The 15,448-nt window shown below is 32.5% G+C and overlaps 1 protein-coding gene across 1 annotated transcript; it reads right to left on the reverse strand.

Moving 5' to 3' along the window:
* Positions 1–2,083: 2,083 nt before the first annotated feature.
* LOC103486940 (calcium-transporting ATPase 4, plasma membrane-type-like) lies at positions 2,084–14,293 on the reverse strand. Its single transcript, XM_008445105.3, has 7 exons — positions 12,906–14,293; positions 6,723–6,777; positions 4,690–6,629; positions 4,448–4,603; positions 3,647–3,818; positions 3,258–3,556; positions 2,084–2,581 (listed from the first exon to the last, which is right to left on the reverse strand). The coding sequence occupies exons 1-7, from the start codon at positions 13,083–13,085 to the stop codon at positions 2,273–2,275; spliced, it is 3,111 nt and encodes a 1,036-aa protein (XP_008443327.1). The 5' UTR covers positions 13,086–14,293; the 3' UTR covers positions 2,084–2,272.
* Positions 14,294–15,448: the final 1,155 nt, after the last annotated feature.

The raw sequence follows: 15,448 nt of genomic DNA on the forward strand, positions 1-15,448 counted from the left end.
AAACGTGGATGAGGACAAAACTTGTTTAGTGGGAATCTATTGGTACGTGGGGATAGTTACTGTTCTTGTAAGCTATTTGGGACAAGTATTGGGACAAGTAAAGTGAAATAACCTAGTCAAATGGGAAGTAGGAAACTGTCGAAGAAGTGTGTCAAATTTGATTTATAAATCCTATCAAATCACGGGCTTGGACACGACATATTATAGATGATATCAAAGCGGAGTACCTTTCAACATGATGTCATTCGAGGATGAAAAATTGTGGGCGTGTGACACAGAGATAATATAATAGCTAGTCAAACAAAATCATGTTGAAACGAGAGATCGTAAGGCAAAGCATGGTTAAGAAAATGCTTAAAAGAACTAAAAGTACCTAAACCAACAAAATTTACTTTCATTTTCAATGGCTCAATCCTAGGAGTTCAAAATTTTATTAATTTATTTATTTTTATTGAAGCAATCTTGTTTTGGATGATTTTTTTTTTTTTTGTAAGTTAGGATAAAACATATTGTAATAGTTTTCGTAAGAAGCATGCAAGTGAAAATAAAGCATATAACAACTGTTGATTTGTGTTGACACTCTTCATTCTTTGAGTTTGACATCATATCAAATATTTAGGGTGTGTTTGGGGTGAGGTTTTAAGGGGGAAAGGATTAGGAAATTGGGCCAAACAAAAAATATGATAAATGATCTTAATCCCTAAATAACTCTATCTTATTTTCTCTTTACTTTCTTACTAACCCTACATCACTCTATCGAAATAACTCAATCTAAATTCTATTATTATTTTTTAGGGATAGTTGCAAATGTAACCATTATATTCAAAATAATCAAGTATATAGCAACATTTTAAAAAAATTGCAAATATAAAAAAATTTGTCAAAATCTATCAATGATAGGAGTCTATCACTGATAGACCATGAGCAAATGTTGGTCTATCGCTGATAAAAGGGGCTGACGAAAGATTGAATACGAGTACGAATAATAGGAGTTGGGGAACCGAGTGAAAGATGCTAAGAGCTACTCACTTATGAGAATACCCACTGCAAGACCCTACATTAATAGAAATAGCTTGAGGCTAGTCCTTCCGTCCGAGACAGATTCGTCTGTGCCCTTGCCAACTCGACTGATGATGGGGATAAACGATAGGAATCTATCAACGATAGAAGTCTATCATAGATTTTGCTATATTTGCAATTTTTTAAAAAATATTGCTAAATAATTAATAATTATTCTAAAAATTGTTATCCATTCTAATTACCCTATTTGGTTTTAAATTACTACAATCATGATTCTTCCCCCAAACACGTATTATTATAACACTACCATCATAATCTCTCTCCCAAACACATACTATTATAACACTATCTTTTGTATTCTTTCCCAAAAACATATATTATCATAACACTAGGATTATTATAATCATAGGATTATTATAATCTTTTTCTCCCCTAAACTCTTTTCCTCCCCAAAATCGTATCAAAATTTTGAAAATAGAACAAGTTAATTGATATATCTTACATTTAGTTTAACACTTGATACAATTAATGCAATTAAGATGTGTCTTCAAAATCATATAAAAGAATTTGAAAACTCAACATATCACCAAAAACTATATTACAACGATTGGTGCCTCACCCTAGTCTCCTCTCCTTACGATTACTTAGAATGGTCGTTCTATCAATTCAAAGACGTAGGTATTCCGTCTCTGACCCCGACACACTTGCTGGGACAAAATAAACCACTTGCCATAGAGAAACAATCGCAACATGTGGGTTCTCTTGGTAACATATCCTCTTCACCTAAACTAGTCGAGAGAGATGAACTTGCACCACAAAATGTATGTTTTGTGACCATAGATCCTAGATATTTGAAGTGGAAACTTTTAAAAGGGTGATGAACTAAATTGAAAAAAACACATATTTAGGCCATTAAGAATTTAAAATATGAAAAAGTAAATTTCCCCCCAAAATAGTGTTGGAGGGATAATTTTTCTACACATGTAGTATAGCTCAATTGGTCTTGCATTACTTACCTTCTTAAGGTGCTCTTGTTCAACAAAAACAAACAGACACCAAGAAGGGAAAAAAGAAACATTTTGTTTTATTTTTCAATTGTTAAGAAAGAGAAGTGGTAATAATTAATAACATTCTTTGTTAATGAGACAAAAATTTGTGATCACACTCACACCTCAAGCTTAACAAAGTCCATTCTTTATGATTCCCAATAGAAATTCAGATGTCTTGCTTGGTGGTTTTAGAGCTCTGAAGGTCAAGCCAACTCTGGGCCAGAAGGGAGTGGTTCATAGCCATCATGCTGGGCCGTGAATGCTTCTTCTTTACGAACAGGGATGAGCTTCAACACAATTGCAACTGGCATGCTCACAAATCCAATCAACACACTCAGTCCCCACAGTTCCCGGCTCAGTGGTACAGTGCTTGCAAAAGCTCCCAAAAATTCTATAATTATTATTTGAAACCCCACTGTGGCTACCATTACTCCCATAAATATCCAGCTGCTGAACATCCCTCGGAATATGTTGATCTTTTCTATCTCACGGCTGTTAATTTCGTTGAAAACCTGCAAATAACAACCATCCAACAGAGTAAAATTTGTTGACTTTTGGCCAAATATTAGAAGTGCAATTGTCGGACGTTAGAAAAGTTTAAGTGATGGACTCTAAGTACACTATAAAAGAAGTCTATGACTTAGGTTCCAATCTTTAAACTTGGATGTGCCAACTCTATTTAAATTTCTTTTTTGTATTTTTAAGTATCAAAGTGTTAGTTTGGACAAAATGTTAGAAGTACAATTGTCTCACATAAGAGAAGTTTAAGTGATCGGCTCCTATAAAAGGAGCTTGTGACTTTGGTTTCAAATAGTCCCAAATAGATACAAGTTAAGCTTGAGCGTGCGAACTCTATTGAAATTCTTTTTGTATTCTCTAGTTTGAGAGTGGGGAAAAGGGAGTAAGCATGGCAAATGCTTTGGACAAAATGTCAGGGAGGAGATTTTTGTTTGATTGTAAAAGAAAAATCAGTGGAATTTTCCTAGTCTGGTTTTTCTTCGGTTTTTGAGTTTTTCCACGTTAATTCTTGTGTTATCAATCTTATTGTTTCCTTTTAATTTCTCTGTTATTTTTCTGTTTCTACCTATGACAATTAGAATTTTATTCAATCAAATGAGTAAACACCAAAGTATTTGAAAATTAAGCATGAGACAATTTTGATGGACAGTGTGTTGGGCATACGCATACCTGGCAGAACACAAATGAGTTGAAAATCAAAGTGTTTAGAACTATGGTGGAATCAGATCCATCAAGTCCAAGAAGTTGCTTTCCCCCAAAATTAAGAACAGCAAGAACAGCAAGTTGATATATACTCTGACCAATAATGTTCCTCCACATGGCTTTGGTAATAAAGTTAACCCCCTTGGGAATTGGAGGTCTCTGCATAAGTCCATCGTTTGGAGGCTCTGTGGCCAGAGCCAAAGCACCAAGAGTGTCCATAATCAAGTTCACCCAAAGCAACTGTACAGCCGTAAGAGGAGCAGATCCTGAAAGTTGGGTAGGACACAAAGAATTCATCAATTTTAGTCGTTTTCAAATGGTTTTACATAAAGGAGCAACTTCGTTGATGAATACACCTGAGAGGCAAGCAGAAACAAAATTGATCACCAGAGCAACAATGTTAACGGTTAGCTGAAACTGCACAAATTTTTGTATGTTAATGTACACCGCACGCCCCCATCTCGCAACATTTACAATTGTTGAAAAATTGTCATCCATTATGATGACATCAGCATTTTCTTTGGCCACCTGTAAGTCATCCAATGAAACCATATGAAACAAATAGTAACATTAACTAAAGAGACGTAATAATGATAATAATTCTCTTTGTTAAACTCTTTCAACCAATCACCGGGTGATTATAAAGATATCAGCCATCACTAGTAGTTGTGATTCTATTTTAAATCATTAACATGATAAAGTTCAGTTATCAAGTCAATCAATCTTCAATATAAGGCTTAAGGAATGTTCTTCCCCTCTTCATCAGCCCCAACATAGCTAATAGACTACATTTAGATGGAGTCTGGAGACGAGAGATATTGCAGTATGAGTTCAAATCAGCTTTGATACAAATACCAGGACTTTGAAGTAGAAATTCTTGCGAGGTAAACTAATAGAAATTTCTGTTTTCAGTAGTCTGAAAAGTTGAATTAAGTTGCTCTAAAAAAAAAAAATCTGAACACAGTACTGAAAATAATGTTTCATTCTGATTCTTTTCTACGTGAAAATTAATTGTGCAAGCACAATAGCCATATAACAGAGGCAGAAAAGAAAAAGGAAATCTAAAATGAGTTCATTCATAATCAAAAATAGAACCCTGTATTCCAGCCAGTTGCAAGCAATTATACCACTACTATTTACTTAGCTCATGTACAGACCTCAGTCCCAGCAATTCCCATAGCTAGTCCAATATCTGACTCATGCAATGCTGGAGCATCATTTGTCCCATCTCCAGTCACTGCAACGACCTCGCCCATACTCCGCAAATTGTTAACCAACGTGTATTTGTCCAGTGGCAAGGATCGAGCCATCACCTATATCCATAGCAATTTAAATAAAATACACGACCATATTATAAGAAAAAACAGATATAACTAAATTCAAAATTGAGAGAGTGAACCTGGACTTTTGGTATAATTTGCTTCATCTGTTCTGGAGATAAATTACGGAAGTCTGGTCCTTCTATAGCTAAACCATCATTTGTTAGTATACCACATTCTTTAGCAATAGCCTTCGCCGTATTAATATTGTCACCAGTGACCATACGCACAGTTATTCCAGCAGCTAAGCAAGTTTTAACGGCTTCCTTGACGCCTGGGCGTACGGGATCCTTGATCCCAACAATTGCAATTAATGTATATCCATCATCTGGAATAGTTTTGCCGCTAGAGTCCCCTATATCTTTGAAGGCCAAGCAAAGCGTCCTCAAAGCTTCATTGGCAAAACTATTGATAACATTTGTAGCATTATTTACCTTCTCTTCTTTTAAATCAATAGATTCTCCATTGGAATCTATATACGTGTCACACATACTTAGTATTATTTCAGATGCACCTTTGACAAAAGCTCTGACCCCACCATTAGGAAGCGCTACAAGTACAGACATCTTCTTCCTAACAGAATTGAAAGGCTCTACTTTAAGTATCTTATATTCTGTACGTTGGGCACGAAAATCTCCACCCAAATGGATGCCAAACTCTAGTAGTGCTGATTCTGTTGGTGTTCCACCAACAATTGAGTTCTTTCCATCCTTATCTTTAGTCACTTCGCAGCTAGTATTTTGAAATATGGACTGCAATAATATGCCTAAAACGTCTTCAGAGATCTCTGATTTCAATTTGTCTACACTTCCATGGTCTTTATTCTCCATAAAATTTTCACATACCCATGCACGGCTAACTATCATATGGTTTGTGGTTAATGTCCCGGTCTTATCTGTGCAAATGCAAGTGGCTGAACCCATTGTTTCACATGCAGACAGATGCCTAACTAGTGCTCTTTCATCCATCAGTTTCTTCATAGCAAAGGCGAGGCTTAATGTCACTGCCAGTGGTAAACCTTCAGGAACTGCAACAACTATTATGGTAACTGCAACAGCAAAGAAATCTAAGAGTTTCAGTGCATCACTTGAAGTCCACTTTGTAAATTGATGGTGAGCAGCTTTCTCCCCAAGAAACCTTCCTGTCATCACCAGGAATGTCAATACAGCAAAAGTCAATCCAATTTTACCAATAAGAGTTGCAACACCATTCAGCTTCACCTGCAATGGAGTCTCATCTTCTCCTCCCTCACTGAGAGTTTCCATCAACTTTCCCCATTCAGTTTTCATACCAACTGTTGTTACCATCATCTTTCCAGATCCATCTTGCACTTTGGTTCCTGATAGAAGAAATGGTTTCTCCTCATCTTTGTTCACTGGTTCACTCTCACCTGATAAGCTGGATTCATCAATTAGTAGACTATATCCTGATATGAAAACCCCATCAGCGGGAACCTGATCTCCAATGGATAGATGAACAATGTCTCCAACAACCAAGTCGTAGATCAAAACTTTTTTCCTCAGCCCCTCCCTAGTGACATCAACATAAATTTTTTTCTTTTCCTTGTCAAGATCCTTGAATTGCAAAGACTGCTTGTAATCACTAATAGAAGTAACCAAGACGACCAATAGTATACTGAGTAGAATTCCTAAACCATCATATGTTCCCTTCGGCCATCCTTCTGTGGCAATTCCAACGCCTAAAGAAATTAGTGCACAAAATATTAGGATGATTAATGTCACGTCGTGTAATGCTTCCCATACAAACACCCAAAAGGGTCTGGAAGGTTTCTCTGTGTAACGATTATAACCATAAATCTCTTGTCTCTTGGACGTATCCTTTTCACTGACACCAGCATCTAGTGAGACAGAAACTTTCCTTGAAAGTCCTTCCACACCTCCATAAAATTTCAATGCCTTGTAATCATGGCTACGAACAATGGATGCAAGCTCATCTGGATGAATACTAAAGCCAGCATTCCTAGCCTCATCTGACAGATGGTACTCATCCCGATTCACGGCTGCACAAGAGTACAACATACATAAAGAAAAGGATAAAAACCTAACAACTGTGATACAATATCAAAGGATTGAGAGTAAATATAAGCCATTACCATCGATAAATTGTAATGCTGCCTTGTGAACATAAAGAGCAACTCGAATTGTTTCCTGGTAAAGAAAAGTGAAGGAAAAAAGATGAAAAGAAAACGTGGTATAATTTTTTAGATAAAGTAATTGCTGGAAATTTTGTAGTACAGTTCCATGGAGAAAGAAATCAGTAATATATTTAACTAAACAAGATCACAGGCATTTAAGTTGTCCACCCTATCTACAAGATTGAAAAGGCAATAGACAATGTATTCACAGCCATCGAGATCTATAAAATAATCTAGTCTTAAAACTAGCCACCAGCCTTAAGTAAGTTTTCAAATTGTGGAATTAATTTCCCATGGAAAGGGTGACATAGCAAAAGGTCCTGATGCAAAGCTAATGAGTGGTGAAGAACTTAGTTGGAGATGCCTTGGGAGGAAATCATTGAAAGATAAACTTTAAACAATTGTCTACAAGTATCTATCAAAAAAAGGAAACAAAACTGGGAATGGAAGAACATTCTCTTCAGATGGACATCTTATGGTTAAATTCTGTTTGATCTACACAATTGGCAACAACAACAAAAGTAGTCGAAGTTGGAGTGTGGAACAAAGTGATGTAATCAAAGTTTGTCTAACGCTTTTTGGAAGGAGAAACTGGTGGAGTTGGTTGGGCATAACTGTTTATTATGGAGCTCGCATCTGCTTTTTGTAATTACTCCCTCCATCTAATTAATCCAAGTTGTGGTATTCTTTTGTGAACTTTAAGAGGGTAGACAAGATACAGAGAACTAGTAAAATACTTTAAATGGGAATTATTTTAGATTCTAGTCTACCTCTTTTGTGGCTGCAATTCGGTCTTCTCCCTACTGAATAAATAGAGAGTGCTTCTTGTTTCTAAAAAATTCTCCTCTTTTCTTTTAATTAATGCAATAGATCAATATATAACCAAATTCTTACAGGTGTCTACTGAACATTCTAACCTGCAAATGAATAACTATCACTTAACAAAATCACTTACAGAAATGTGGTTGTGAGAATGATAAATGTAATTTATTTTCAATACGTAGATGGAGTTGGGAGGATCGAGCCTTTAGGTTGATAGTACAACTCTTATGAAAATCACTTCCGTATACGATTCAAACTGAACATAAATAGATTTAAATACCAAAACTATAATCCCTAGCTTTTTAGTTTTTTATTCTGGATTTATACGATAGATTTTTAAAAACAAAAAACATGTTCTCACTTTTAATTTCACCTATCCCTCCGCTTTTCTCTTTGTGAACTTTTATTATATCTTTCTAATCTCTCTAAAATAAGATTCTTATCTATTTCTTCCCTGAAATGTTATATATAGTAAAATGAACCAACTTATTTATAAATATAGTAAATTTTTTTTTTTTTATCTGTGATAGACTGCGATACACCTAAATACACATCTATCACTTATGCACATTAAAATTAACATGAAGGAGTTTTCTTGCGATCAAACCCTTACACTTATCATCACTTTCTAGATCATTCGTTAAAATTCTTCCAACTAACTTTCGTAACGATTCTTATCGAAAAATATCTCTTACATTCTAAAGTATCTATAACAAAATAGTTATTACACAAACCTAATTTAGATATTAAAGTAATTTTGAAATAGTCACAATTATTTTTATCATATTAAAAGTTATCTACACATGTCAATAGCTAAAAATTAATCACTATTTAATATTCAGTTCTTCCAAAATAATTTTTATACCGTTGAAATTGATTTTGAATTACTAAAAATATTTTTAACTAAATTTAAATTCAAAAATGATTAGAAAATGTCAAAACTATTAGGGAAAAGAGCAATTATTACTCCTGTGCTCCCCACTTCTCTGCTACACAAAGGAGAAATTTGAAAAATACACAACTTTTAAAAAATAAAAATGCCATATGACAGTGTTTTATTAAACTATAAGTTGCACCAATATTAAGTATATTCAAAGGAGCACCCAAGTTTTAAAAATCACACAAATACAAAGGGGTTGATTAGTTGGTCATTGTTGTTGGTGGTGGATTAGAATAACGAGGGTTTAGGGTGATTTTAGTATCGGATATAATAATAAAAAATTGTTAAAAATAACGAAGTGAACAAAATATTTTCATTTTTATATAATGAAATTTTGTCTTTTTAATAGTTTTTTCAATAAAGATTAAAAAGTTTAGTTTTTTTATTTTTTTTTAAAATCTATAATAACTTGTATTTGAGGGATAAACTATTTTTGTTTGAATAAGAAAAAGGTTAATAGTAATTAAGAAAGAAAAAAGAAAAGAGAGAACGAGCGAAATATAATAAGTATCGTAGAAAAAAAGTTTTGAAATATTATATACTATACTAATTATAAACTATTATAATATTTGAGACTCAAATATGATTAGCTAAAATAACTCACTATACCAATTAGAGTATACATAAAGGCATAGAAAATCGATCCAATCGATCGAAACCAACCAAACTAGGGTCAATTGAACTAGGTTCAATTAGTTCAGTCAATAATTAACTTACAAAAATAAATAGAAAACTGATCGAGATACTCATACATACACATATATAGTTTGTTCTTAATTTATTTAAGAAAGAATAAATATAAAACAACCCCACTACTAACTCAGGCCCAAGCCAATTGCTTTAGGGATTGATTTTTTTCCCTTTTTTTTCATGTTGCTTAATTCTCAAGCCACTACCCTAAATGAAGAAAAATCACAAAACCATAAGATCGAATTCCACACTATCTTTTTGGTCAGTTTTTCGACACCGACCGTTCTTGTACACCACTACTATCAACTTCTTGTTCGTGTCCACAACGTTAACAAGAAGAAGATAAGAAGTGGAGAGAATAAATAAAGATAACAATAATTTTAAGGAGAATAAATTATATCCAAAAAAGACGTAGAAGACAAGGTATCCATTCTCATCCCCCACACGAGAGGTTGAAAATTGCAACTTGGCCCCCCACTACAATAACTTCCCCAAAGAAACCCTATCCTTTTTTATTTATTTAAAAAAAATCCGAATATCCTTTTAAATTTTAATGTACCGTAAACTGTCCCACGAAGCTTCCAGGAAATTTCTTCTTTCACGCGCTTTTCCACGTTTGTCAATGAAAGCAGTTTCATTTCCAACCACTTTTCTCCAATAACTTGATGTTTTTTTGTAAATATTAGCCCATAATATTCATTACCTGCCATCATTTTCAAAATGTGTACTACTCTCCAAGAACTACGCTAAAAAAAAGTTGATAAATAAATTTTATATTCTGCCTCATTTTTAGATGTTGCTGACATCACGTTGATAAAATTGAAAGAGGAAGAATTCTGCACATTCACATAGGCAGTAGAGATTTTTTATGGTTGACGACAAAACCCATCTTAATTTTCTCGCTTTTCCCGCTATTTTGTCATTTATTTCTAATAAAGTGAACGGTGAAAAATACAAAGTAGGCAAAATCAAGATTTGTGCCACAAAGTTTTGAATTTTAATAGTAAGTCATGATGAAATTATTGATTTAGAAATATGAACATGTCGCCAGAAAAACAGGATCTTAATTTCCATTATGTACGTTTTTCTCAAAAAAGAAAATTCCATTATGAACGTAATAAAAAAAACTAAGAAAAGTCCTGCCTCTAAAACTAACTCTGCCGGGGTAAAGAAACATGTTTTAAAAGTTAAACTTATAGAACAAAATAAAGTAAATTTATTGTAAAAGATAAAATTATTGAAATATTTATAAAATATATCAAAATTTTATATTTTATCAAAAATAGATAATATTGTTGACAGACAGATAGAAGTCATCAAATTAAAAAAAAATCTCTATTGGATAAATAGTTAAAATGCTAGTAAAATAAAATATCCCACATTTTAATGCTTTTTTGGAAGGCACTATTCTATAAATCGCCGTCTTTATTATTTTATTCGAAAGCTGCTTTTAAAGAAAAAAGGTAGATTTATATGATTAAATATATTAAAAAGAATTACTCAAATAAAGAAAACAAACGATTAGTAGAAAAAGTTTCAATAATGGATGTCACGATCTAATTGGTCAGATCAAATGTCAACCATACAAATTGGCATCACATGACCTGCACATGACCGACCAACTGCAAGAGGTCATTTTATTTTGTTTTGAGTTCAATTAATTATCTAATCAACTGAAATATTTCCGTTTGAAAACTATGAAATGTTAGCTCAGAGTTGAAGACTTTTTTAAAGATACCTAAATATTTCTAAAGACCATATCAGAACTTGGCCATGCTCGATTGGATCAAAGATGTACATTTTTCCCACCATCCTCATTGACATTCTTTTAAAAATTTTATTAGAAATAATATTATTATTATTTTTAGATTAAAACCTCGTTTTAGATCCTCGACTTTAAATTTTATTTTGTTTTGATTTTTAAATGTTCAATTACATTTTATATACTTTGAATAAATTTTAAAATTAGGGCTTGCAATTAATTTTTGGTTGATTTCTTGAAAAAAAACAAACTTATTTAGCATCTTCTTTATAAATTGGAAAATAATATCTATGCAATATTCTTCTTGCAGGTAAACTATTGTTGTTAAATACATTTATTTTAGAAAAGAAAATTGAAAAACCATTTTAAGATTTATTAAAAACATGATAAATTACGATTGTTGAAAGCATATTAAAAGCATGTGAACTAAAATGAAACAAAATCCACTAAATAAAGATAGATGCAATGTTATGATTTTTTGTTAAGAACATGATATTCTAACTCTGTATTGTTATTATATTTTATAATTCATATTCAAATGACTCAGGTAATTGATGTGCTTGAACCAAAGGTAAGATTAAATCTGAATTTTGATAAACTAATGCATTATTGTCCTCATCCTCACTTTCCAAGTCATTATGGCAACTATGAGCTTAACTTTTTTATTTTTTATTTTTTTAGTAAAGCTTAACTTTATTTGTTAGCTATATAATTTCGACTAAAAAGTTGTTGCACTCAGAATATCTCTTAGTTTTTTTTTCTTTTCTTTTCTATTTTGAAAGGAAAATATCTCTCACTTTTAGTCGATCAAGAACAATTAAAAATTAAAGTTAATGGTAAATAAAAGCCAACCAATTATGTCGACCATATTAAATTACTCTCTCAGGCCCACCCGACTCGTTTCAACCACGATGGGACCTACCCTAATTAATTTGTTTATTCATTTAGTTTCCATTAAAACATCATCTTCATCTAAAGATTAGTTCAATTTTAGTCAGAAATTTCGCTTTTGCAATTTTTCATTGCCATATTTTTTATAAATTTTAAATTTAACTTTTAAAATTATTTTGACGATAAAACTTTCGAAAATATTTATGAATATAATAAAATATTAATATAGGTAAATTATGATATTTTATTATACGATATTTGGGATGTTTTTATTTTATCTAAAATTAACTCAGTAATAATGATTTTAATGTTCTAATATCTGAATTTATTTTTAACATGTATACTGGAAATGTCATAAATTTTCTAAAATCAATTCAGTTATTCTTTTCTCGATATATGAAAATAGTTTTCTTTTATTCATAACAATTTTTCATATAAAGTGATTTTTTAACCTTTATTTTATTTTAGAAAAGGGACCCACACAAATTTTTACTCGCCGTTTGGCATCTGCATCGACGTTCCTCCTTGACTGCAGATTTTTCCCAACTCCTTGGTGGTTATGAAAATTCACAACCACCCTTGATATTTCTTATATACATGAAGATTAGGGTCAACTTGAGCTCTCTAATTCCATGAGACAACTCATTGACCTGAATGTGGCCGGCATATATTAAAGCTATAGCCTCTAGATTAGTTATTAAGATAAAGTTTTTTATCTTTATGCTAGGCCAAACCCAGGATGGTTAAAACCACCCGTCGAAATAAACAAATCCTATTTCCTCAAAACTATTCATCAAGGAACATATCTTTGCGTAAAAATGGGAAAAAATCGAGGAGAAAAAATGAACTCAGAATCCTAAAACCTTTTCGAGTTTACCTAAATGAAACTAAAACGTAACCTACTTTTCTAGCATTTTCTCAGTAGCCAAACAGGCAAGTGAAAGGAAAAAAAGAAAAAAGAAATCGACATTGTGGAGATTGAAATCAGGAATATGAATATGAATCATGAGATTTTAATAGGCGTAAGAAATCAAACCTGGATTTTGAGTTTCTTCTTCTCAGCCTCGGAGCGTTTGTCGAGATCTGCAATGTTTCGGAACCTCCGTCGCCGATTTCTGACGATTGAGACGGCAGATCGCCATCTCCTCAAGGCTTGCTCTGAAGGATGTTTTGGCTCGACTTCGAAGTCTTTCAGAAGATACTGCTCCATATTCATTGATGCTCGCTGATAATAAAAGCGAAACAGAGAAGAGGAAAATGAAATGTTCTTTGATTCTTGTTTTGAGTCGCCAGCAAAGCCGTACCCGTTGCCTTTTTCCCGGTGTTGTTCCGAGGAGATCAGATGAAAAAGGAAGGGAACGAAAGAGTTATTAGATAGACGAAGAGGCTTCCCAGAGCAGAAGTTCTGGACAGAGTCCACAAGAGTGAACTAAAATGAAGATATGTTGAGATAATCTCTCTCTCTCTCTCTCTTCTTTCTATCTTCTTCCCACATAATTTCTTCTAATGCTTTACTTTTTTCCTTCTTTATATTTTACTCAATAATTTTTTTTCTTTTCAAAATGTCATTTTGGTCCTCTTTGAGGTCCTCTATATGCCTGCTGCTTTTTATATTCAAAAGATGGTCAATAAACTTAACTATGGATAGATAAAGAATCAATAGATTCTTTGTTCAAATTATGTATTTTTAGTTCTTATTTAAATTCTTTAAATATATATATTTTAGTTTAAAAAATATTTTAAAATGATTTGTGAGTGAATTTGACTGTTATTTACGTCGTGGGTTTATTGTTCGGTTTTTCTTTTGCATCTTCCTTGTAGCTTTTTTCCATCCTGTGTTTGATTAGGTTCGTTGTCATGGTTTAAGCACGGGTGGATTTGGCATAGATTTAAAGGAGCTCGAGCTACTCTAATTTTATGGTCTTTATATTACATATATTCGAAATAATATCAGTTCTAGAAGTTACCTCAATGGTAAAATTGTCTCCCAATCCCCTTTCACATATAGGTTCAAGTACCATTGTGGCTTCTTTTACAAGAGGCTAAGGAGCAAGAAATTGAGGAACAAAGTTATATTAGTATTGAACCACAAAGCATGGGTGACAAGCATGGAGCATGAAGTGGTTGTCATAGATTCCTTTGCAAGGCCACCAAGACACCAAGAAGCAAGCGAGGAGGACAAAGTGTGAGTTTCGAACCATAAACATAGAGAGCATCTAGTAGCAAAAGTTTAGCTTCTATCCAGGGTGCGGGTGATTCTTATAGTGGATTGAATCTTTTCATAACATGTTAATGTACGTAGAAAACCATTTTTCATTCATCTCTGGAGCTATTAGTCATCTTTTAGTTATCCATAGACAACAATAAATAACTAAAAGAACTCAAAATTTTAATAAGGTAGGAATTTTTATTAATAGATGAGGTGTATTTTTCTCTTTTCTTCTCCTTTTTGTATTACTTATCTTTTTCCTTGTCTCCCTTCCCGCGTTTTTTTCTTCCTCCTGCCTCCATCTTTCCTTTAAAATCTTTGGTGGCTAGAAAAAATAAATACGAATAAAAGACAAAACCAATATGATAGGCAATAAGAGAAGTAACAATGAAAAGATATGGAAAGAAACATGAAGATGAGAGAGTAGAGATCTATAGAGGAAGAACAAGTTGCAATCAACTTTGATCTTTTTATTGCCCGTACTAAGTTGGTTTTCTTTGACCAAAATGACCTATAATCAACTATGGTTGGTTTAACAAAGGTTGACATCTATTGTTTATATGAGTAAAAATTGGTCTATCGACTTAATTATTTAAAATATTTTAAGATTTTATAAGTTGAAATTTTTCCAAAATTAACATTAACGGATCCCTTTCATTCTTCAAACGACTAACTTCGACTAAATCTTTTGGTCTATCACGTTCTTTTGCGTATCAGAAGACAAGGGTTGAAAAGAAGGGAGAGAGAAAATTCAATCTTTACCTTTTCTTTAGTTGGTCAATTAAATGTAAAAGTAATTCAACTAGATTTAGGAACATTTTTCACATTTTATATTAACTTTTTCCAAATTTTAATAACTAAAATATTAATTTTGAAAATCATGAAGACGAAATTAAATAGTGCCTCAAACTTCTAGGCCCCAAAAAGGCATTTTACACAAAGTTATTAATGAAATATTAGTTATTTAGAAGGTTTGTTCTAAATAGTCAAATTTTCTCTTTATTGGGTCATGTGAATTGTGTCTCCAATATGGGCTGCGTCTAGAGGCACACCAAATTTGTCAAGATTTGTTTGGAATAGTTGGAAATATATATTTAAAATTTTAAGGTATACAATAACATTTTAAAAAATATATAAATACTATAAAATCTGTAAAAAATCTAAGTTTATCATCTATATATTTTTCTATATTTTTAAATTTTTAAAAATGTTGTTTTGTTCTTAATTCTTATTCCTAAAATTGTTATTCATTGCAATTTTTTTTTGGAAAATTGGGTTTATAGCAAGTTCCATTTAGATATATGACGAGATGCATATGTTTTTATAGACATAGCAAACTCTTGCCAAGCTCGTAATGTTGATTGAATATC

Source organism: Cucumis melo, chromosome 4, assembly GCF_025177605.1.
Source record: "Cucumis melo cultivar AY chromosome 4, USDA_Cmelo_AY_1.0, whole genome shotgun sequence".
NCBI lineage: Eukaryota > Viridiplantae > Streptophyta > Magnoliopsida > Cucurbitales > Cucurbitaceae > Cucumis > Cucumis melo.